At 38.2% G+C, this 25399-nt stretch overlaps 1 protein-coding gene across 1 annotated transcript in view; it reads right to left on the bottom strand.

Annotated features, from left to right (window-relative positions):
* cdh13 (cadherin 13, H-cadherin (heart)) overlaps positions 1 to 23286 on the bottom strand; it is an 892196-nt gene extending 868910 nt beyond the window's left edge. The window contains exon 1 of the mRNA XM_061970208.1: positions 22689 to 23286. Coding sequence (XP_061826192.1) covers positions 22689 to 22733 — 45 coding nt within the window. The 5' untranslated portion in view covers positions 22734 to 23286. The remainder of the gene's footprint in view (positions 1 to 22688) is intronic.
* Between the last annotated feature and the right edge of the window lie 2113 nt (positions 23287 to 25399).

The raw sequence follows: 25399 nt of genomic DNA, 5'->3' as shown, positions 1-25399 counted from the left end.
ACGCATTTAGGGATTTAAATTACTGCCAACGTACGGCCCCGCTACAGCACACGACAACATGTGCATATCTTCTCATTACAAACACTCAAAAGTACTTTTTAGACTGCTCTTTGAATGGCAGCTAGCCTGGAAATGTCTTGAAATAATAACTGGCACTTTGTCGCCATCTGGGCAGCAGCACTGGCATTGCAGGCAAGGCAGAGTGGATACAAATGATCAATGTGGTATGAAGAAAATTATGAAGATTATATGGCAAAAGGTTGAACAAGAATGCCATTGCAGGCGTAAAATGTATGAAATGAGTTCCCTGAGTAATCTTTTGAGTACTCAAGCAATCAGCTTTGTTTAACAACGAGAGGACGTGATCGCTCAAAGACACACTTTCTGATCCCAGTGAGAGAAATGTTGGGAGAATGCAAAAGTGGGTCTGATGGCTTTAGACACATCAGAGACATGTTTTCATCAGAAATAAGGCAGCACGTCGCGGCTTGGAAGTCAAGGTGATGATGAACTGTCACGCGATTATCTTTAGCTTTAAAGACAAGATGGAACATTCTTGGCTAACTAACTTTGGAGACGGAAGCCCTGTTTACTTTCTTCAACGAGACAGCATTTGCACTTGCAATGAACCCTGAATCATCTGATAAGTGACACACTCAAAACCATTCGGTACGCAATAGAGTATTAATGTGAGGAAAATTGAACAATTACAGTGGATTAGCTTTAGAGGGATGGCATACAACAATACATGTGCACAAACAGTTCAGCGAGGGGAAGTGTGCAACTTTTGAGGAGAATCGCCCCCAATATTTGGGACACTGACCTTTGGGCAAATTCCCATCATAAAAAAAACACTTCAATCTTAAAAGAGATTTAAAAAACAAGTTTAAAACACCCCACTATGTTGTTATAATATGATAGAAAACAAACAAATAATTTGCATTACTAATTTTCAACAAATGCTTGTTGCTGTCATTGTTGGTATTGTAGAAGGTGTCCATTAACAATACCAGTTGAATCAGATCCATTAATTCAAAGCAGTGCACCCTGCTGGGCAGATGGACAATATTGATTGTGTGCAACAGATTCAAACCTTGACGTAAAGCAAAACAGAGTGCACGACTTGGCTGCCACCAGCAGAGGCGCTGTTGATTCATTTTCAACTTTCATCCATCCATCCATCCATTTTCTACCGCTTATTCCCTTTTGGGGTCGCTGGAGCCTATCTCAGCTACAATCGGGCGGAAGGCGGGGTACACCCTGGACAAGTCGCCACCTCATCACAGGGCCAACACAGATAGACAGACAACATTCACAGTCAAACGAATAACCAATCTAATTATATAGGCCAGTATTTCCTAAGCTTTCCATATTTTATGAGAATATATTTTATGAGAATATATATATATATATATATATATATATATATATATATATATATATATATATATATATATATATATATATATATATATACATACATTATATATATATATATATATATATATATATATATATATATATATACATACATTATATATATATATATATATATATATATATATATATATATATATATATATATATATATACACATATATATATATATATATATATATATATATGTATATATATATATATATATATATATATATATTTTTTTTTTTTTTTATATATATATATATATATATATATATATATATACATATATATATATATTTTTTTATTTTTTTATTTTTTATTTTTTTTTTAAATATTTATATTAATATATAACTTGGTAGGCTGTGCTCTCTGTGCTCAATATGTATATTAATATTATGTGTTGTATATCATTATACAGTAGGAAGGGGATTCATATGGCCCCATTAATCATGGTTTACCTGACACATGAAACATGACTAATTGATAGGGCGCAATATCCACTTTAGCCACCGGATAGCAGTAGTGTTTTTTAATATGTTAAAATAAGTTTTGTGCTTTGTAGAGTGGAACTTTCCATCATTTTCAGAAAAATTATTAAACTCTCCACCTTGATCTCAGGCAAGATTCACCCAGGAATGGGACCATATGAATCCCTTCCCTACTGTATATTATTACATATTGACGTGTGTCGTCTAGCTACTTATCGGCATCCAAACTGTATTGTTATTATTGTCTCTGCAGACTTATAAATCGACTTGATAATTCCCTCTTCTTGGCTGGTTACTTTGTGCTGTAACACGGTCCCTAATAGCCTTTAATTAAAGTGTACAATGCATTTATTATTTTCTTGTTTCACTACTTCACATTGGTTGGTTGATATTTATTTTGAACATGTATACAGTATCAATATGATATATCACAGACCGTATTTTCCGGACCTTAGGACGCACCGGATTATAAGGCGCACTGTCGATGAATGGTCTATTTTCTATCTTTTTTCATATATAAGGCGCACCGGATTATAGGGTGCATTAAAGGAGTCATTTTTTATTTATTTTTTCTAAATGGAAAACACTTCCTTGTGGTCTACATAACATGTAATGGTGGTTCTTTGGTCAAAATGTTGCATCGATTATGTTTTACAGATCATCTTCAAGCCGCTTTCTGACAGTCGCTTCAGGATGTGCCGTTTTGAGGGCGGTCTTATTTACGTGGCTCACCTTTGGCAGTGTCTTCTCCCCGTCATCTTTGTTGTAGCGGTGTAGCGTGCAAGGACGGGAGTGGAAGAAGTGTCAAAAGATGGAGTTTCCGTATTTTTCGGACTATAAGTCGCAGTTTTTTTCATAGTTTGGCCGGGGGTGCGACTTATACTCAGGAGCGACTTATTTGTGAAATGATTAACACATTACCGTAAAATATCAAATAATATTATTTAGCTCATTCACGTAAGAGACTAGACGTATAAGATTTCATGGGATTTAGCGATTCGGAGTGACAGATTGTTTGGTAAACGTATAGCATGTTCTATATGTTATAGTTATTTGAATGACTCTTACCATAATATGTTGCGTTAACATACCAGGCACGTTCTCAGTTGGTTATTTATGCGTCATATAACGTACACTTACTCAGCCTGTTGTTCACTATTCTTTATTTATTTTAAAATGCCTTTCAAATGTCTATTCTTGGTGTTGGGATTTATCAAATAAATGTCCCCAAAAAATGCGACTTATACTCCAGTGCGACTTATGTAAGTTTTTTTCCTTCTTTATTATGCATTTTCGGCCGGTGCGACTTATACTCCGGAGCGACTTATACTCCGAAAAATACGGTAATTATTTTAATGACATTCAGACATTACTTAAATCAATAACGGAGCAGCATCTTCTCATCCGGACACAACAACAAGGCCGGAAATGTGTCCTGTGAAAAAACGTCCGACCGGAACTCCAATAACTAAAGTTCCTTGGGTGAATAATGTAAACTCACTACACCGGTATGTTTTAGCGCTTTCATGGCGAGTTTACTGACAGATATAAGCAATAACTTTACACTACTTTATAGTAGAAATGGCAACAGTGGAGGATGAATGTCCCATATCAAGAAGATAGAGAAAAAGAAGAAGCTTATCGACTACGGTGTCGGCACGGACTACAAAGGCGGACTGGCGCAATTTTTCACGATTCATGCAGATCCCAAATACAGATTAGCAGGTACCAAAAGGTAAGAAAAGTTGCTTTTGCATAATGTTGCGAAACAAAACGCCAGATAATGTCTTATCTTATACACCCACCGTAATAATACTTGTATGTTTAATGCGCCGACAATCCATCAAGCGGTGCGGCTTCATAGCTTACCAAAGTCGCACTAAAACATTTTGATACATTTTTGAGCGCCGTGTGTAATGTTCTATATTTTCAATGGAACATATAAAATGTTGGTGTTGTTTACTTGAGTCATATTGCCATAATATTGCAGTATACACGTATCTCTTATGTTTGACTACCATCTACTGGTCACATGTATCATTACACCATGTACCAAATAAAATTGCTTCGAGGTCGGGAAGCAAAACCAGAATTATTCCGTACATTTGGCGCATTAGGGTTATAAGGCGCACTGTCGAGTTTTGAGGAAAAAAAAGGATTTTAAGTGCGCCTTATAGTCCGGAAAATATGGTACTTTACAGATTTCCTTTACAACATGTCCACAAAGGACATGCTAGCTTAGTGTTGCTGCTAGCAAAGATTGTCTTCTCCTCCTTCCTCCTCTGTGTGTTCACGGTAACCCAGATAACATATCATGTTAAAAGATTGATGATTAATGGTTCTCTCATGGTTAGAACTGAACCTAGAGCTAACATTTAGAGCACGTTAGCATTAATGGCACATTTTAAAACTGCCTGTATTTCTTTATTTAACATAATTAATTGATGTTTGGACGTTTGTCCATCGATTCATGAATTGCCCACGTTCTAATCACCATGCATCAGAAAGTCGATAATTTCCCTCACCTCTAAAAGAAACTACTAAAAAACGACCATCACCCATTTTGAACCCTTGCAGTGAAAAAAGTTGAATGCTCTGAAATATGGTACCTTGTGATGAAGCACATTTCCAAAAAGATACATCACACCAAAAAATGGCGCACTGCGTGATAAGGGGCTAATGCATCATGCGTTGTCATTGCTCCTTATAATTACCAGCAAAACTACTCAAAAACGAACTCTGCAGTACAAGTCCTTTCACATGAATAGATCCACTGTGTCACTGGCAGCTTTACACAAACACACACACACACACACACACTCTCTCTCTCTTGTATTTGTTACCTTCTTGAGACCTCAGAAAAATGCCTCCCTCTTTAGGACCACCCTTTCTTGATATATAAAAATTTGTATTTACAACATTAATAATATATACATACTATGCAAATATAAAAAAGCTTTTTGTGAAAAATTAGTGGGGGTTTCACAAGAAAAAGGTCACAATTTCACAAGAAAAACGTTTGAATGTTGGCAGTATTATAATAAAAGTCGTCATTTTACTCACCGCAAGTTAAAATTTTACAAGGAAAACTGAACATGTGCGCAACAATATGATAAAAGTTGGAATTTTACTAATTAACAGTCACAATTTTACAAGAAAGGCTTAAAATGTTGTCAATTTTATGAAAATAGTCACAATTTTACTCGACAAAAGTCACAATTTTGTAAGAAAACTTACATTTTGGCAATATTATAATTGTAATCTGAATTTTACTTGGCAAAATGATGACAAAAGTCATAATTTTACTCAAAAAATGTCACTATTTTACAAGAACAACAAAAAAATTGGCAATATTGCGATAAGTCAGAATTTTATATGGCAAATGTCACCATTTTGCATTAAAAAGTAATAATTTTACATTAAAAAATTCCTAATTTTACGTGAAAATACTGCAATAGAAAACAGAAAGAATATAAGAAATTGTTCCCAATTTTATAAGAAAAAAGTCAACACATTGTGAGAAAAAGACTGCTTTTAGTTAATTGATTTTTTTATAGTTTTGTTTTGTTTATAATTGTTTTTTAATCAAGTTATTACAGTATGTCTCTATATACATATTTATTTTTTTAATTACATTTTGGCCAAAGGGGGCGTGTTTCAATTTCTTACACACACTTGTTATTTCATATGTTGACCAGAGGGGGAGCACTTTTAATTTGACACAGTCAATTCGAAAAACCCCTCCTTTTTGGGACCACCTTAATTTTAATAGATTTCACCACCAGGGGTGCAAATGAGACATTCTCTATTAGATGCAATGGTTTTCCGTATTGGGACCATGATTTCGGTCCTAACTTGTTCACCGGTCTTCATATGGACAATACTTTTTCTTGTTGATGTCTCAAGAAGGGTAGAAATACAAGAACACACACACACACACACACACACACACACACCGCATAGAGAGTCATCATAATCATGGTCAAAAAATAAGCATAACACCTGCCAAATGAAGACTTGTGGCAGACGAGGAGTTGGGCACATATCAGGACGTGGAAACGAGACGGGCTCACCGAGTGGGTGAGCGCCTCATGAATATGTGCAATAGATTACAGCGAGTGTTTGTCACGGAGGCGGCTGGAGGAGACAAACTGTGAGACGGCACAAAGGGGTGCGAAGTAAGCGTCTCTATCTCGTATACTCTGGTTAGATTTTCAGAGGATTACCCTTCTTTTAACCCGGGCATCAACAGTAGATCACCTTTATCTGTGTGCTTGTTCTTGTGCGTGTCTGACAACAAAATTGACAAGAGGACAATGACCCCAGATGAAAGCGCGATCAACTGGAGGTACAGCGCGGCGTTTCTCTGCTCTGTCCTTCACACTTGTATGTATTAAAATCCTCCAAGTCCTATCCGACCTACTCACAAATAAGCCATTAATCCACTTGGGGGTTTTCTCTGTTTCTCCCCCCGTCACTTGGCATGTTTTACGATCACACCGCACTATGTCCATTGGCGTTTTGCATAATTAGGCCGCTTATAACGAATGCTGGCATATTCTAATGGAAGGCTAAGGGGACATATTTATTTTAATTACTACCCTCACTATCTTCATCCCTCATCCTCCGCTCATCCGCTCCCTCCCGCCCTCAGGAGAGTGTGGTGGCTTTGTCAAAGGGTACAAGACCGAAGAAGTCGTGTTTTATTTTTTCTCCCCTCCCGAAAGGTCACACCCTGCCGCTGCTGAGTTTAAGAAAGCGTTTGACCTTATAGCCTATCACGGCTCACTGATGCTCAAACACATTCGCAAGGGGAACCTGCTGATAAACAACAGGCAAGTTATGTATGACTCTGATTTAAAAGAAGGAAAAACTTTCTACACATATGATTATTTACTGTATGAACTAGTTAAGAACGGTCCGTTGTGTAGAATTTGTCAAGTCTCAACTTGGAACATTTGGGGCAAAATGGATTTAATTAATCGATTTAATGATCGTGTGGAATTGATAGTGTCTTTGAAGAAATTGAAACAAAGTGGATTGGACTAATTAGCTACAACCAGCAGAGCGCTGCTGATTCTGTCTCAATTAGTTTCCCGTAAAAGAAAGTTGAGTTCCATCCACGAAAACTTACAAGTCAACTCATCTGGGCAACAATATGACTCTGGATGCAGGAGTTCAGACCATTCAGAGACATACTATGAAACTACAGTAATACCTCAATTTACAAGCTTAATTGTGCAAGCTTTTAACTCAAAGCACTTGTGTCTATTCAACATCTCCCATTGAAATAATCCATCCATCCATTTTCTACCGCTTGTCCCTTTCGGGGTCGCGGGGTGTGCTGGAGCCTATCTCAGCTGCATTCGGGCGGAAGGCGAGGTACACCCTGGACAAGTCGCCACCTCATCGCAGGGCTAATACTGATAGACAACACTCACACTCACACACTAGGGCCAATTTAGTGTTGCCAATCAACATATCCCCAGGTGCATGTTTTTGGAGGTGAGAGGAAGCCAGAGTACCCGCAGGGACAACATGCAAACTCCACACAGAAAGAATCCCCAGCCCGGGATTGAACTCAGGATATTCGTATTGTGAGGCACATGCACTGACCCCTGCCATTGAAATAAATCCACGAAATACTAAAAAATATTTAGTATTAGTTCAAAGTAGTGGTTTAGTGGTATTGTAGATACTGCGGTATTACAGTTTCATATTCTTCACAATAATGCCGTGACGCGTGACAGTATCAAACAAAAACTTGGTGTGTCGTTTTTTTCTGGGGCTTTAGCGTTGGCCGGGTCTGAAAATAAACTACATCTCCCAGAATCCTCTGTGCAGCGCGGGAACGTCAAGGTGTGGTGTGTGGAACGCCATAAGCAGGAAGTTATGGCGTTAAGTTATTTCGTAGAATATGAGAGGAATTGTTTTTTTTTTGACATTTCCTGAACAAAGTCATCAAAATCTATCCATAACTATTTGAGTTATGTTGCTAGCAAAGAGACAGAAAAAACAACCTCTTTGGCGGAGGTAAGAAAGTCTGCATTCTGCAAAATTCGCCTCGAGGGCCGCACCGCACGGAGGGAAATGTCATCAGAAAAACAACAACTGTACACCGTAGGAAATAGGAGTAAACTGGACATGATTTTTTATCAAACTCAAAAATTATTTGAGCAAAAAGTGTCTGCAGAGTTTTTTAGAGCATGCTTTATCAGAGGAGTTGAATCTTTGCAGACACATAAATAAAAAGTCTGATTAAAAATATATAATTAAAAACATTTATTTATCTGATTAAATTAGTGGGTGTGTTTATTCTCCCAGTCGGGACCAATACAATAGTTCAGTCACAGACATTTTCTTGAGTGCCTGCAAGACCGCATTCAGGGCAGGAATACTGGTGATCTGCCGCAGATACTGACATTTCCGCCATGTTTGATCGAGGTCAAAATGCGAACAGCTTGATCACCGTGATCGAACTCAAATGAATCGCAATCATCGATCACAATCATTCCTAATAAGGACAACATTGTTATTTGAGAGACTGACAGCAGAGAGAAAACGGGCCGCTGCAGCAAAATGGATATCAACAGAGTAAGCAAACCTTACATTTTGCAATTTCTGAATGACCTGAAAAGTTACAACAATGCAGGAAGAATCTGCAAACGATTGGCCTGCAGTGATCACCGCCATTTTTTTTGTATAACTTTTGTTCATAGTACAGTCTTGTCAGCATCCACAAGGAGTGAAAATAGATTCATGTCCAAATTTGTATATTTATGATTCTAAATCTATCCAAAAATGTCAAGTCTTTTTTTTTTTTTAAATACGTAGTTTAAGCCATCACCACGCTTACTCGCTGCGCGCTGTTTGTCAGGTAAAGCAGTGGTCCCCAACCACCGGGACACGGCCCGGTACCGGTCCGTGGATCGATTGGTACCGGGCCGCACAAGAAATAAAAAATAAACAAAATATTTGTATTAAATCAACATAAAAAACACAAGATACACTTACAATTAGTGCACCAACCCAAAAAACCTCCCTCCCCTATTTACACTCATTCACACTAATTCGCACTAAAGGGTTGTTTCTTTCTGTTATTAATATTCTGGTTCCTACATTATATATCAATATAGATCAATACAGTCTGCAGGGATACAGCCCGTAAGCACGCATGATTGTATTTTTTTATGACAAAAAAAACAAAAACAAAAGAAACACCCCCCCCAGTCCGTGGGACAAATTTTCAAGCGTTGACCGGTCCGCGGTTACAAAAAGGTTGGGGACCACTGAGGTAAAGGCCTCCTGCATAATGTATTGTTCTAGCAAAGAGGGGGGGGGCGGGTCCAGCGCCCTGCTAATGTTAGCTAGCTAGCTTTATATCTCGCTAATGTTACAGCATAAACGGGAAAGAAATACCGTAAATTACGGACTATAAGCCGTTACTTTTTTCCTACACTTTGAACACAGCAGCTTATAAAACGGTGCAGCTAATTTATGTCTTTTCTTCGCTGAGGTCATAAAAAAAAGTTTTCAAAAAAAGAATACAAGCAAATACGCAGAGAATGTGTTTTATTGTTTGTGCTCTGGCGCCGTCTTTTGGACGTATTTGCTCACTGCAGGTGCTGCAGAGTCCTTCCACTAGTGTTTTTTTTTTTTTTTTTTCAACCGGAGTACTGTTCAGTTTTTTAGCCGTCGATAGCTTTTCTACTCGTTTAGATTCTTCATTCATTACTCCAAGCAACGTTTGTAAGTTTCACAGTATAGCTCAAACTGTTTATACTTTACTAACTAAACCGTCCCATGTGTGATGTCTGTAGGAGTCTTTTCATGAATATTTGTACATGCTATTGTAACGTAATGACGCTAGCGTCGTTAGCAATAGCTAATATGCTAACACGTTTACGAGTGCCTGTGTTTTTGTTTTGTTTCAGTTTCACAATGTCCGCAGTAAACTCCCCAAGAGTTATTGAGTCTGTTTGGCTGACTTCTGTTTTGTTTGACCAGCTGTTTTACTGCCATGTTACAGACACCATTTGGAAACAATTAAGTTATGTAAATAAACATTTATCTTTCTGTGTAAATAACTCATTTCGCAGTGTATACATCTGCGGTTTATAGTCCAATGCGGCTAATATTTGGAAAAAATATATTTGTTCCTATATTTTAGTGGGTGCTGCAAATATGCACTCCATATTTCGGAAAATTTGGTCGTCATCCCTGTCTTTGATAATGATAGGCAAATGAAAATAAAGTACCTCAGGAACACCTCAAATGCTCGATTCCACAACTTACACCATCACCTGGAGCCAAAAGAAGCAAAACAGCTGCCGCTACAACGCACATCATTCGACTAAGTTTCCAGGCAACTCTGCACGGGCTAAACGAATAATTGAATCTATCAACTGTTTCATGTTAAATTTTGCAAGGTAAGCAAAAATAAATGTTATCTCTGTGAGAATTGGTTTGAGTGAAGAATTGGGTTTGAATCGGGAATGAATAATCGAGAATCAATTCTCAACTGAATTAAATTGTTCAAGATCGTGAATCAGATTGAATTGAGTTGTGAGATTCACAACCCTAGCGCCCATCTAGTTATATTTTGTAAATTGCTAAAACAGGCTTCTTAAGTCCTTTGCTTGGTTCTAGATATACAGTATATGAGGGAGGGAGTTGAAAGAGTGAAAAAAAGTATTCCACCATAATGAATGGCGCGTCCCATTAGTGTCATCATTAGTCTTTGTGGCTCTTCATCCTGTTCCTGTGCAACCAGTTCATTTTTTAAAAAGCCTCTGAGTGAAAAGAGCACTCACTTACAGACGAATGGTAGGTCTGAATGGACACTTCCCACACATGAGCGTTCTTGGGAGGAATAAGAGGCCAGAGGGGGGCCCACTCTGGAAAAATGATTCATTGTGACCTGTCATGGACATGGCATGCACACATGGATGAGGTGCATACAGGAAAGCCTGCAGGAAAGCAGAACATGTACTTATGGATTGATCCCTCGTCCTTTGATTTGGATCTTATGTGGGCTCTGTTGTTGTGGCTTGTGTAGCCCTTTGAGACACTTGTGATTTAGGGCTATATAAATAAACATTGATTGATTGATTGATTGATCTATTGTAGACTACAGATCTGAAAACAATGGTAAATGGTAAATGGGTGACACTTGTATAGCGCTTTTCTACCTTCAAGGTACTCAAAGCGCTTTGAGTACCACACACATTCACACACTGATGGTGGGAGCTGCCATGCAAGGCCCTAACCACGACCCATCAGGAGCAAGGGCGAAATGTCTTGCTCAAGGACACAACGGATGTGACGAGGTTGGTAGAAGGTGAGGATTGAACCAGGAACCCTCAGGTTGCTGGCACGGCCACTCTACCAACTGCGCCACGCCATCCCCCAGGAACAATATTAGTATACACGTCAGTTTGTACCCTGATCAAAGCACCCAGACACATCAAAATAAAAGCCGCCACACCTTAAAATGTAGTTCTTTTTTTTTTTATGTGAAAACAAATTAAAGTAAAATAATCTAGGAATGGATATATATAGCCTATTATTTGTGCACTATTGACTAGTTATGCTCCGAAAATTCTGACTTTGATCACCGAAACGGCATTGTCAAAACCGGATATTATGATGACGTAAGCCAGGGGTCACCAACGCGGTGCCCGCGGGCACCAGGTAGCCCGTAAGGACCAGATGAGTAGCCCGCTGGCCTGTTCTAAAAATAGCTCAAATAGCAGCACTTACCAGTGAGCTGCCTCTATTTTTTAAATTGTATTTATTTACTAACAAGCTGGTCTCGCTTTGCTCGACATTTTTAATTCTAAAAGAGACAAAACTCAAATAGAATTTGAAAATCCAAGAAAATATTGCAAAGACTTGGTCTTCACTAACTGACAAAGAAACAGATAACAGATTTGGTGTCCAGTTCAAAGTGTCACATGATAAAAATTTGAGGGTTCACTTTTGTATTTTACATGAGTTATTATTTGTGCAAACATGGTGCAAAGTAATTCATGATTTGTTAAAAAAAATGTTAGTGGCTAGCTAGTTAAAATGGGATATTGTGATTTCACAAGACTGTCTTCGAAGTGATCATTTGAAAATGTTCAATTTGAAAAATGTGCACTTAGAGAAAATATGAAAATAAAGTGTTGCATATTGATATTTATCTGTTTCTATATATATTTATTGTGAGAAATCATTAAGATGATCAGTGTTTCCACAAAGATAAATATCATTAATTATTAATAATAACATAGAGTTAAAGGTAAATTGAGCAAATTGGCTATTTCTGGCAATTTATTTAAGTGTGTATCAAACTGGTAGCCCCTGCGATGAGGTGGCGACTTGTCCAGGGTGTACTCCGCCTTCCGCCCGATTGTAGCTGAGATAGGCTCCAGCGCCCCCCGTGACCCCAAAGGGAATAAGCGGTAGAAAATGGATGGATGGAAACTGGTAGCCCTTCGCATTAATCAGTACCCAAGAAGTAGTTCTTGGTTTCAAAAAGGTTGATGACCCCTGACATAAGCAATACCCACGAGATTGTCTGGAGCAGAGGTAGCATGTCAGCAATGTGGACGTACTTCAGTATGTCCGAGATGCACTATATTGCCAAAAGTATTTGGCCACCTGCCTTGACTCACATATGAACTTGAAGTGCTATCCCATTCCTAACCCATAGGGTTCAATATGATGTCGGTCCACCTTTTGCAGCTATTAGAGCTTCAACTGTTCTGGGAAGGCTGTCCACAAGGTTGCGGAGTGTGTTTATAGGAATTTTCAACTATTCTTCCAAAAGCGCATTGGTGAGGTCACACACTGATGTTGTTCGAGAAAGCCTGGCTCTCAGTCTCCGTTCTAATTCATCCCAAAGGTGCTCTATCGGGTTCAGGTCAGGACTCTGTGCAGGCCAGTCAAGTTCATCCACACCAGACTCAGTCATCCATGTTTTTATGGACCTTACTTTGTGCACTGGTGCACAGTCATGTTGGAAGAGGAAGGGGCCCACTCCAAACTCTTCCCACAAGGTTGGGAGCATGGAATTGTCCAAAATGTTTTGGTATCCTGGAGCATTCAAAGTTATTTTCACTGGAACTAAAGGGCCAAGCCCAACTCCTGAAAAACATTTCCACACCATCATTCCTCTTCCACCAAATTTCACACTGCTACCACTTTGTGGCTGAGTTGCTGTTGTTCTAAAACTCTTGCATTTTCTTATAATAAAGCCCACAGTTGACTTTGGAATATTTAGGAGCCAGGAAATTTCACAACTGGATTTGTTGCACAGGTGGCATCCTATGACAGTTCCACTCTGGAAATCACTGAGCTCCTGAGAGTGGCCCATTCTTTCACAAATGTTTGTAGAAACAGTCTCCATGCCTAACTGCTTGATTTTATACACTTTTTAGGACACCTGATTATGATTATTTGGATGGGTGGCCAAATACTTTTGGCAATATAGTGTATACCCGCGGACAGTGATCTTCAAAACGTTCAATGTGCAAATATTAAGAGGACAGTGGTGCTCTTTCTCGCTGTTCGTTGCATACATCGAGGGACAGAAATAAAGAGTCTCTAAACATATGGCTGGACAAATAATTTTAAATTCGATTATGGCTTGTTCCGATTATGAAATTATAATAATTAAAAGAATATATTAATGGGCTGCGCAACGTGCATGCAAATTCCGGAGGTTGTGACTGTGAAACAGGCGAGGAGCGAATGAGTGAAAAAAAGAGATTCCCTATGAGAAGTTTGGGATGTCAACATGGTTGCTATTTTTTATTTGACAGCGCTAGTATGCTTAATCAACAATCACTAATCTCAGCAAACAAGTAAGGCATGTATTTTACGCGATCACGTAACCACGGACAGAGTCACATAATTGGCCAATAAACGTAAAATATTACCAGAGAAATTGACATAAATGTAAGTGAAATGTCATTGTGAAGAGTAGAAACATTTGTTTGGGAAAATAATGTGTCCGGTAGAAGTCATTTATCACCGACACAGTCAACCGCTCTGTTCTAAACTAAACAATGTCGACATGTGTCATGTCTGTGTGATCATGTTTTTGTTTTGGTCATGTTTGGTTTTGTTTTTGGACTTTTTGTGCACTTTTGTTTTGTCACCATAGCAACCATTAGTTTTCACCTGTCACGTCACGCACCTGTTTCACGTTTTGAGTCACGCACCTGTTTTCGTTAATCATGTCTATAGTATTTAAGTTCATTGTTTTCAGTTTGTCGTTCTGACGACATCTCACATTTATGCTCTGTACATTCCTGACACTTGTTTTCATGTTCATCATTCATGCTGCTACTTTTGTCCAAGCCAAGTAAGTTTTTGTTTATTAATGCTATAGTCTTTTGGTTTCATAGTTTGTTCTCCGCCACTGTGCGCGCCTTTTGTTTACTTCCTTTTTTTGTAGTTATAGTCTTTAAATAAAAATGTACTTACATTCCCGTCTCGCCCGAGCCAACTTTCCGTTGCATCCCGGAAAAGCTAAACCCCAGGACCAAGTCATGACAACATGGTCACTTGAAACACAGACTAAAAAGAACAATCCATACATCCACAACACATCTAATCTGCTTGTGTTGTTGTGAACGACATCATCGATGTAACATCAATGTACAAAAAGTGGTTGCAACTTTTTTTTTTTTTTTTTATATAAACAGCCACAAGTGAGTAGCCTATTTACTAGTCAAACTGAGAAAACAGCAGCGCACACTTCCCTCCCTTCACAACAATAGCGCTGTGCGCCACATCCAGTCTGACTGCGCTAACAAAATAGAGGTTTCAAATAAGTACCTTGCACAAGCATAATGTGCCGAAAGCACTTAATGATACATTTACAAATGTGTTAAGCTTTAAACCTAAAACACTGGTCAAAATTGTCCAAAGATGTTTAGCACCAATACATGTGAGGATTTTTGTATTCAACAAACATATTTATTAAATTTTATTTTACACAAAAAACACACTATGGTGGTAAAATAAATGTAAAATGTAAAAAACTGGATTAAAATCAAAACGGAACATTTTTTATTGTGTTTTATATTGCTACTGTTATTTAAATGTATTGTTATTGCTATTATTATTATTTTACTTGTTGTGGTTTATTCGTTACTAATTTACATGCAGGTTGTTTTTTTAAACTATATTTCAAGTTGAGTTTTGGTGATATAACCAATACTTATGTTTTCAAATTAATGAATAATCGTGTGATTAATCGTGAATACAACAAAACCTAAAACCAGTGAAGTTGGCACGTTGTGTAATAAATAAAAACAGAATACAATTATTTGCAAATCCTTTTAAACCTATATTCAATGGAATAGACTGCAAAGACAAGATACTTAACGTTCGACCTGGTAAACTTTGTTATTTCTTGCAAATATTAGCTCATTTGGAATTCGATGGCTGCAACATGTTTCAAAAAAGCTGCCACAAGTGGCAAAAAAGACTGAGAAAGTTGAGGAATGCTCATCAAACACTTATTTGGAACATCCCACAGGTGAACAGGCTAATTGGGAACAGGTGGGTGCCATGATTGGGTATAAAAGCAGCTTCCATGAAATGCTCAGTCATCCACAAACAAGGATGGGGCGGGGGTCACCACTTTGTGAACAAATGCGAGAGCAAATTGTCCAACAGTTTAAGAACAACATTTCTCAACGAGCTGTTGCAAGGAATTTAGGGATTTCACAATCTACACTCCGTAATATCATCAAAAGGTTCAGAGAATCTGGAGAAATCACTGCACGAAAGCGGCAATGCCACAAACCAAAACTGAATGCCTGTGACCTTGGATCCCTCAGGCGGTACTGCATAAAAAAAAACGACATAAGTGTGTGAAGGATATCACCACATGGGCTCAGGAACACTTCAGAAAACCACTGTCAGTAACTACAGTTTGTCGCTACATCTGTGAGTGCAAGTTAAACATCTATTATGCAAAGCAAAAGCCATTTATCAACAACACCCAGAAACGCCACTGTCCGTGAATCCATTTAAAAAAATGCAATCATAACCGTTTAGTTGACCTTGATCAATTAAGGTAATTATTTGCAGTCGTTTTCCATATTTGTGCACCTATAATGTACTATTTTGCTCTTAATGGACTGCAGTTTTGAGCCACTGCTGGTGTTTTCTATTCACCGTGGGCGGATACATGTTTGGAGACGCTCGTGCGTACGCCATTGATCAGTGTTTTGCTCGGAAGTCAGCCATTCATGGGCAGGGTGTATCTGATCTGTTCGTTTCCAATGCAGTTGCAGTGGCAGACATCCAATTCATAACCGGCTGTTACATTTTAAAGAGGCCTGCTTCCGGTCTGAGGAAATCACATTTCATTTCATGTGTTTTCTCTTTACATTGTGAGAAAAGAAAACAATAGTGTTTTCGTTTTACTTTGTTCTATTGTGCAACTTTGTTCGGGGTGTTTGCGCACATACGCAGTACGTATGTCCCCGGTGAGGTCGGCTTCCTCCGGAATGAAGTGTTTTGAACCACTGTTACCTCATGACATCCCTCATTTCCCTCTCTTACTCTGCCTGTAGCTCCTTAAACTGGACCTTTAACAGTCCATTGAGTATGGTGCCTATAAAACCAGTGTCTTCCCACAGACATTTCCAAGTGCAAGCACAAGATTTAAACGGTGATTAAAATCCCAAACCCTCCCAAATAATAAACATTAGTGGAGTATGTAAAATAGACAAAGAGCAGGAGAATATGAATTAAAGAGGGGATGGGGAAAGAAAAGTGGGCAGGTTTTTATGCACCTGCAGCACCCAGCGGTGCTGAGTGTTTTCTGCACCAGTACTGCGTGCGGGGAGAGTACGCGGAAATTCATTTGGAAAAATCACAGATTGATAGCTGAGAAAAGGGGATTCTGATGATGATTATGTCTGTATGCATAGCAGCTTATTGGGACTTCTCGCTCCCTAAGATTCTATAAATAAGATCCCTTTGATCTCGTTTTGACTACCCGGTATTGATATGGGATTCCGAGTGGAAAGAACAACAGGTTTGCAATCTTGCTGCAGATTATTCGTCAAGTGCAAGAGTATTTGCATGTGTTTTGAACAAGTATATGCCAAAATATGACAACACAATGCCTCCATTGATTGTTTTAATGATGTATTTAATGATCTTTTACATTACGCCAGTTAATCAAGGACGTTCTATTTACAATCCTGTGCAACTTCAATCACCATGAGAGCTACTTTGACAAAAAATAAAAGAGAGGTCAGCTATTTCTGTTTCATTGAGACAAGCGGTAGTAAATGGATGGATGGATGGTATCACTGGCGACATTTAAATGGTTCTTGATTTGCAAAGCAGATCTCCGCTCGAACTGTATGGACATTTTTATTTGTGGTAATTTATCATTACATAAAGGCATCATGTCTGAACAAAACAGTTTTAGAAATACTCAAGAGTTGAAGCAAATATTCTTTGATTCTTTTGGTGATTGACTCAAAATCAAGTGGCAAGCTACTAGTACGCTCTTTAGCGCCGCCCTAGTGGCTCCCTGGACCTTGTTCAAAGATGTGTGAAAATGGTAAAAAGATTAAGAGAAATGTTTTGATATATTTTCTGTATGAGAACCAACATGACACAAACATTCCTAATTGTTACAAATCCCACTGTTTATATTAAACATGCTTCAGTGATGAGAGTATTTGGCAAGCACCGTTTTGGCCTACTAATTTCAGTGATCCTTGAACTCATCGTAGTTTGTTTACATGTACAACTTTCTCCGATGCTGCCACAGAAAGACGTGTTTATACCACTCCTTCTTTGTCTCATGTTGTCCACCAAACGTTTTATGCTGTGCGTGAATGCACAGAGGTGAGCTTTGTTGATTTTATTGATTTGCTGGAGTGCTTATCAGGCATATTTGGTCAATCCATGACTGCAAGCTAATCTATGCTAACATGCTATTTAGGCTAGCTGTATGTACATATTGCATCGTTTTTAGGTATATTTGAGCCCATTTAATTTCCTTTATGTCCTCGTGTATTTAATTTCCTTTACTCCTCTGTGTATTTCATTTATATTTGCTTGTCTCATGACACATTATATGTATGTAATATTGTCTGCTAATAAAAAGGTCCGATTACTTGCACGTTGCCTGCCGTCTCTGCATTTCGGGACGTCACGCCGCCTGCCAGCATACGGCGCTGTGACAATTATGCCTCTATGTAATCACAAATGACCACAAAATAGCGGAAAGACAATGACCGCGCTGTTTGGATGCACATGAAAAGTGTCGTGAATTAAGTTTGAAATTTAAAAGTTGCCACTTGCATGAATAAAACACTAAAGGCTCGCCTCTCTGTTCTTTTTTGTCAAAGTAGCGCTAACGGCGATGAAAGTTTTTGACAATGTACCTCCGTGTTGTCTGAGCAAACCTTTCCTTATGACGCAGTGCACTTTTATGCTACAAACTACCAACACAAAAATACATAAATTGCCAATTGGAAAAACTGAGCACAGGCATTTTTTGATACGGCGTTGAAACCCAATTGATGGTTTTTAATATTCATTGTTATTGTGTAGGTGTGCCTAATGAAAAGCCAGTCCAGATATTTGCTTTTAGCAGGTAAATATGTTTTTTTTTTCTGATCTCCCTCGCTGCCAAACAATTAGCAACAAGGTCAAAGTTAGAGCACGACAAACTCACAATTGTACACACTAAAAAATGTTGGGTTAAAAAATAACCCAATTTGAACCCAACTGCTGGTTCAGAAAAGGACGAACCCCTTATTTGAGTTATTTTAACTCAACATTTTGTGTACATTTTTTTCAATCCAACTTTCGCGTTGAATTATTTAACCAAAAAGTTGAGTTATGATAACTTAATGTTGGGTTATTCCCTGCAACCAAACTAATGGGTTGAATTATTCAATCCAAAAGTTGAGTTATGCCAATTTAATGTTGGGTGATGGTAAATAATGTTAATGAAATTCATCCATAATAAAATTACCTTCAACTTGTGATTTAGGGCTATATAAATAAACATTGATTGATTGATAAAAAAGTAACTTTAATTAAAAAAAAATAATTAAAAAAAGCCTTTCACCCAAAAATGCGTTACTCGTTGAAAAACAACCCAAAAAAGGTTAATCATTTTGAAAACCCAGAAATTGGGTTAAAAATAATACTCTTATAACCCAGAAAATGGATTGCTCTTCATAAAAATAACTTCAAAAGTTAACCCAACTTTTTTTAGCGTGTTCAGTTCAGTTCCAGTTTATTTCAAACATCCGTACGATACAATGTAATGCATCACACAATTCCAGTTGTTTCATTACAGCACGTCCGAAAAGGAGTAGGAAGAAGCAGAACTTATTTAATCCTACCCCTTTTCATACCCTAGCAATTTTATCCAATTGCCTTGTTCTCTGTAACAGAACAGTGAACAAATAAATAAATAAATAAATGGGTTGTACTTGTATAGCGCTTTTCTACCTTCAAGGTACTCAAAGCGCTTTGACACTACTTCCACATTTACCCATTCACACACACATTCACACACTGATGGAGGGAGCTGCCATGCAAGGCGCTAACCAGCACCCATCAGGAGCAAGGGTGAAGTGTCTTGCTCAGGACACAACGGACATGACGAGGTTGGTTCTAAGTGGGGATTGAACCAGGGACCCTCGGGTTGCGCACGGCCACTCTTCCACTGCGCCACGCCGTCCCTTTCAAAATAATAAAAATAAATAAAAAATAATGAATAAATAAATAAATATTAAATACATAAATAATCATTGTCTCAATAAAAAAAAAAAAGGGGAAAAAAAGAGTTCAAGATGTTTATCATAATTCTTGTTCTGTGTACTTTGTGAACACTTGTAGTTTGAACAGTCTCTTAAACTGAATCATATTGGTGCTTTCTTAGATTTCTTTGGATAATCGATTCCAGAATTTACTGATATGCTAAAGGTTTTAAGTGCTGTACGTGCATACAAATGTTTTAAATTAGATGTTCCTCTAAGGATATATGTGTCCTCTTTTGTTGAGAAAAATAGTTGTACATTATTGGGTAGCAGGTTATAGTTTGCATAATTTTAGCTGTTTGCAAAAGCACCAAATCGTTTAATTTCAATATTTGTGATTCAATAAATAAAGGGTTTGTATGTTCTCAATATCCAACACTATGTACTATTCTACTTGAAAAAACTGATGCTATCTGAATGTTGAGTTATTTTTTTTCCACCATCTTTCCCATTAACAGTCCTCCAAAGACAACTTGGGGGGCTCTTCTCTACAGCTCCCCATAATAACATCAGATCAAACAGGAGAGTGGTTCCAACACAGCGGGAAATTAAGTCTTTATTCAGCATCCCCAGAGACTGGTTCTGCAAGGAGTGAATAAAATACCCAGGGGGACGCAACAAATAGAGCAGGCAAGCTATAACTCCCCCTTAGTTTCTGCTTCTTTTGACAGCACCACCGTCTCACTCACTTGCTCTTTCTTTCCTCTATGCCAGTGTTTTTCAACCACTGTGCTGTGAGGTACAGTCTGGTGTGCCGCGGAGATTATGTCATTTCACCTATTTGGGTTAAAAATATTTTTTGCAAACCAGTAATTATAATCCGCAAATAGCGTGCCATTGTTGAGTGTCTGTACTGTCTAAAGCAGTGGTTCTTAGCCTGGGTTCGATCAAACCCCAGGGGTTCGGCGGAGCCTCTGCCGCGGAGGTCAAGACAGACCAGACTCATCGTGTAAATAAAAACTTCTCCCGATCGGCGTATTATGAATATGGCAACAGCAGAAGTCACACTGATTTGCAGGTGTGTAATTTGTTATGAGTTAATGCACTGTGTTGGTTTGGTTCTTTGAACAAGGTGATGTTCATGCACGGTTCATTTTGTGCACCACTAAAAAAAACATAACTTTGTCTTGAATTTGAAAAAAAAAACATTTTATTTTTCACTAAAGAAGGGTTCCGTAAATGTGCATATGAAACTGGTGGGGTTCGGTACCTCCAACAAGGTTTAGAACCACTGGTCTAGAGCTCGACAGAGTAACCGTGTAATACTCTTCCATATCAGTAGGTGGCAGCCGGTAGCTAATTGCTTCGTTGATGTCGAGAACAGGTTGTGTAAGACGACGAAGGTTTGTTGTGATCACAATATGCCAACGACAGCGGGAGGCAGCGTGCAGATAAAAAGGTATTTAATGCTTAAACCAAAAATAAACAGAAGGTTCGAGAGCCCTTAGAAAAGGCATTGAAGAACGGATTTAAAACTGAACTGGCTACAAAGTAAACCCAAACAGAATGCTGTACGACAGCAAAGGCTTACAGCGTGTGGAGCAGACGGCGTCCACAAAGTACATCCGTACATGACATGACAATCAACAATGTCCCCACAAAGAAGAATAGCGTCCGCACAACTGAAATAGTCTTGATTGCTAAAACAGAGCAGGTGCGGGGAATAGCGCTCAAAGGAAGACATGAAACTGCCAACAAAACAGGAAAAGCCACCAAAATAGGAGCGAAAAACTACAACTAAAACACTATGCACAGGAAAACACCAAAAAAACCTCAAAATAAGTCACGGCGTGGTGTGATAGGTCGTGACAGGAGACCTACTTTGAGACAAGAGCTGTTGCATAGTTGGTTATGGTTTAAAGCAGTGGTTCTCAAATGGGGGTACGCGTACCCCTGGGGGTACTTGAAGGTATGCGAGATTTTTTTTGAATATTCTAAAAATAGCAACAGTTCAAAAATCCTTTATAAATATATTTATTGAATAATACTTCAACAAAATATGAATGTAAGTTCATAAACTGAACATCAAATAAAGTAGGCTATTCCATTCATTACAATGCAACAATGCAACAATGCAATATTCAGTGTTGACCGCTAGATTTTTTTGTGGACATGTTCCATAAATATTGATGTTAAAGATTTCTTTTTTTGTGAAGAAATGTTTAGAATTAAGTTCATGAATCTCTATTACAATCCCCAAAGAGGGCACTTTAAGTTGATGTGTAGACATCTTTATTTATAATTGAATCAATTGTTTATTTTTCAACAAGTTTTTAGTTATTTTTAAATCTTTTTTTCCAAATAGTTCAAGAAAGACCACTACAAATGAGCAATATTTTGCACTGTTATACAATTTAATAAATCAGAAAAACTGATGACATAGTGCTGTATTTTACTTCTTTATCTCTTTTTTTCAACCAAAAATGCTTTGCTCTGATTAGGGGGTACTTGAATTAAAAAAAAAATTCACAGGGGGTACATCACTGGAAAAAAGGTTGAGAACCACTGGTTTAAAGTCATATCCAACAATTGCCAGAACAACTTTTTATTGTCAATATCGACTCACTGAGTGTCATTTTTTGTAATGATTTCTGCTGGTGTTGTGCCTCTGGATTCTTTTCAATGAAAAAAATGTGCCTTGGCTGAAAAAAAGGTTGAAAAACACTCCTCTAGGACACACACACACTTTGAGCGCAAAGAAACGTTCAAGTTGGTGTCTGAGTGGAATATAGATGTGACTGAGGACAAGTGATCTGCACACTTACACGCGTGGATGTGCCATGCATGCAATGAGAACCTGCTGAAAGACTAATTAGCAAAGGTGACATCATCTGCTTTAACCTGCAATGACAGTGGGAACTTGCAGTGGCTTGGACATTTAAAAAAAAAAAAAAACAGCTCAAAGACGCATTTGCTGGAAACTAACTTACCAAAGCCACCACGACTGATCACGCTAAAAGTGTCTTACCTGCTGGATGAGGAAAAGCAAGAAAATGCGGACTCCGGTCTCCATCGTCTTCGGTGGAAATGTCTCACGGTGTGTGCGGGAAAAGAAGCGTGCTCAGGACAGGGCGATGGAGGCAGCCTCCGCTCTGGTCATAATTCCACGGTTCGGGGGTAGAAGAGAGACGGGACTCGGTTCCGCCGTGCGCCAACTTGGCCACCCCGATGCAGCTGCACTGAGACCCGGCACAGCGCGGAATAGTTGAGGCAAGACCGCCGCCGACGGATTTATGAAAGGGGGGGAGGCAGAGGGGAGAGGAGGAGGAGGAGGAGGAGGCGCGAAGATGGAGGAGAGGGTGAAGGTGTCGAGCGTGGACCCTTCACGGCGCGGCGTGACATTTATTTATTCAAGGATATAAACATGAGTGGGTGTTCTCCCACGAATAAACTTGGGCTGGTGTTTTAAATGGCATTCTTACCGTCCGTGCTGGCGCAATTTCAACAAAAGCGATCATCAGCAAATTACTTCACCGTAAAAAAAAAAAAAATTGGATTAATAACAAAATGAGTCGTCCATGAATATATTGCGTTACTTAAGTGACCAACCCGGAAATCGGCCATGTTTGTAGACAGCGCAGGAATTCGTGTTGCCAACTTTCAGTAAGGAAAGTCGCTATTGGCTGTCCTTAAAGTTGCCAGATGACGCCATGGCCTCATTAGCATAATTGATTGCAACGGGTGAGTTAGGACACGTGGTTCTCAAACTTTTTTACACCAAGTATGACCTTTGTAGTTTGTGCCGACTACGCAGTCAATAATTAGCTTCTTCTTTTTCTCTATTTTCTTGTTATGGGACATTCATCCTCCGCTGTTGCCAGTTCTAAAATAAAGTAGTGTAGAGTTCCTACTTATATCTGTCAGCATACTTGCCAACCTTGAGACCTCCGATTTCGGGAGGTGGGGGGGTTGGGGGCGTGGTTAAGAGGGGAGGAGTATATTTACAGCTAGAATTCACCAAGTCAAGTATTTCATATATATGTATATATATATATATATATATATATATATATATATATATATGTATATATATATATATATATGTATATATATATAAGAAATACTTGACTTTCAGTGAATTCTAGCTATATATACGTATGAATTTATTTTATTTTATATATATATATATATATATATATATATATATATATATATATATATATATATATATATATATATATATATATATATATATATATGTCATGCTTGCCAACCCTCCTGAATTTTCCGGGAGACTCACGAAATTCAGCGCCTCTCCCGAAACCTCCCGGGACAAATATTCTCCCGAAAATCTCCTGATTTTCAGCCGGAGCTGGAGGCCACGCCCTCTCCAGCTCCATGCGGACCTGAGTGAGGACAGCCTTTTCTTTATGACAACAGGGGTGACAAGAACTAAATCATCCAGACTAGAGATAAATTGTATTATTATGTTTATCTTACCTAAAAATATATATATTTATTAATTATTTTTTTTAAATACATTTTTACTATTTTTTGCTAAAAACATCAATTAATTGTATTTTTATTTGTATTTTTTATGACTCCTTATTACATCCAGCCATAGAATTATACATTAAAATAAACATATTTGAAATCATTAATTTTAAATGATCATAATAATTCATTTTAAATGACCATATTTAATTATTAAAATAATTGCTTGTTTATCAACAACTTTAGCATTTTATTCATTACATTTTGAAGCTCTCAGAAGCCAAGTTATGTTATATTCCTTAAGATTTATTTATGCAAGTTTGAAGTATCAATTATCTAAACACAGTTTTGTTTGCATATTTTCAGGATGTAGATATATATATATGTATGTATGTATGTATGTATCTATGTGTATGTATATATATATATATGTATATGTATATGTATATGTATGTATATATATATGTATGAAATACTTGACTTGGTGAATTCTAGCTGTCAATATACTCCTCCCCTCTTAACCACGCCCCCGCCCTCAACCACGCCCCCGCCACCCCCGACCACGCCCCCTACCCCCTCACCTCCCGAAATCGGAGGTCTGAAGGTTGGCAAGTATGATATATGTATATATATATACAGGTAAAAGCCAGTAAATTAGAATATTTTGAAAAACTTGATTTATTTCAGTAATTGCATTCAAAAGGTGTAACTTGTACATTATATTTATTCATTGCACACAGACTGATGCATTCAAATGTTTATTTCATTTAATTTTGATGATTTGAAGTGGCAACAAATGAAAATCCAAAATTCCGTGTGTCACAAAATTAGAATATTACTTAAGGCTAATACAAAAAAGGGATTTTTAGAAATGTTGGCCAACTGAAAAGTATGAAAATGAAAAATATGAGCATGTACAATACTCAATACTTGGTTGGAGCTCCTTTTGCCTCAATTACTGCGTTAATGCGGCGTGGCATGGAGTCGATGAGTTTCTGGCACTGCTCAGGTGTTATGAGAGCCCAGGTTGCTCTGATAGTGGCCTTCAACTCTTCTGCGTTTTTGGGTCTGGCATTCTGCATCTTCCTTTTCACAATACCCCACAGATTTTCTATGGGGCTAAGGTCAGGGGAGTTGGCGGGCCAATTTAGAACAGAAATACCATGGTCCGTAAACCAGGCACGGGTAGATTTTGCGCTGTGTGCTGGCGCCAAGTCCTGTTGGAACTTGAAATCTCCATCTCCA

Source organism: Nerophis lumbriciformis, linkage group LG10 (assembly GCF_033978685.3).
Source record: "Nerophis lumbriciformis linkage group LG10, RoL_Nlum_v2.1, whole genome shotgun sequence".
NCBI lineage: Eukaryota > Metazoa > Chordata > Actinopteri > Syngnathiformes > Syngnathidae > Nerophis > Nerophis lumbriciformis.
Note: the sequence above shows the minus strand (reverse complement) of the source record. Positions and strands in the feature narration are given on the sequence as shown.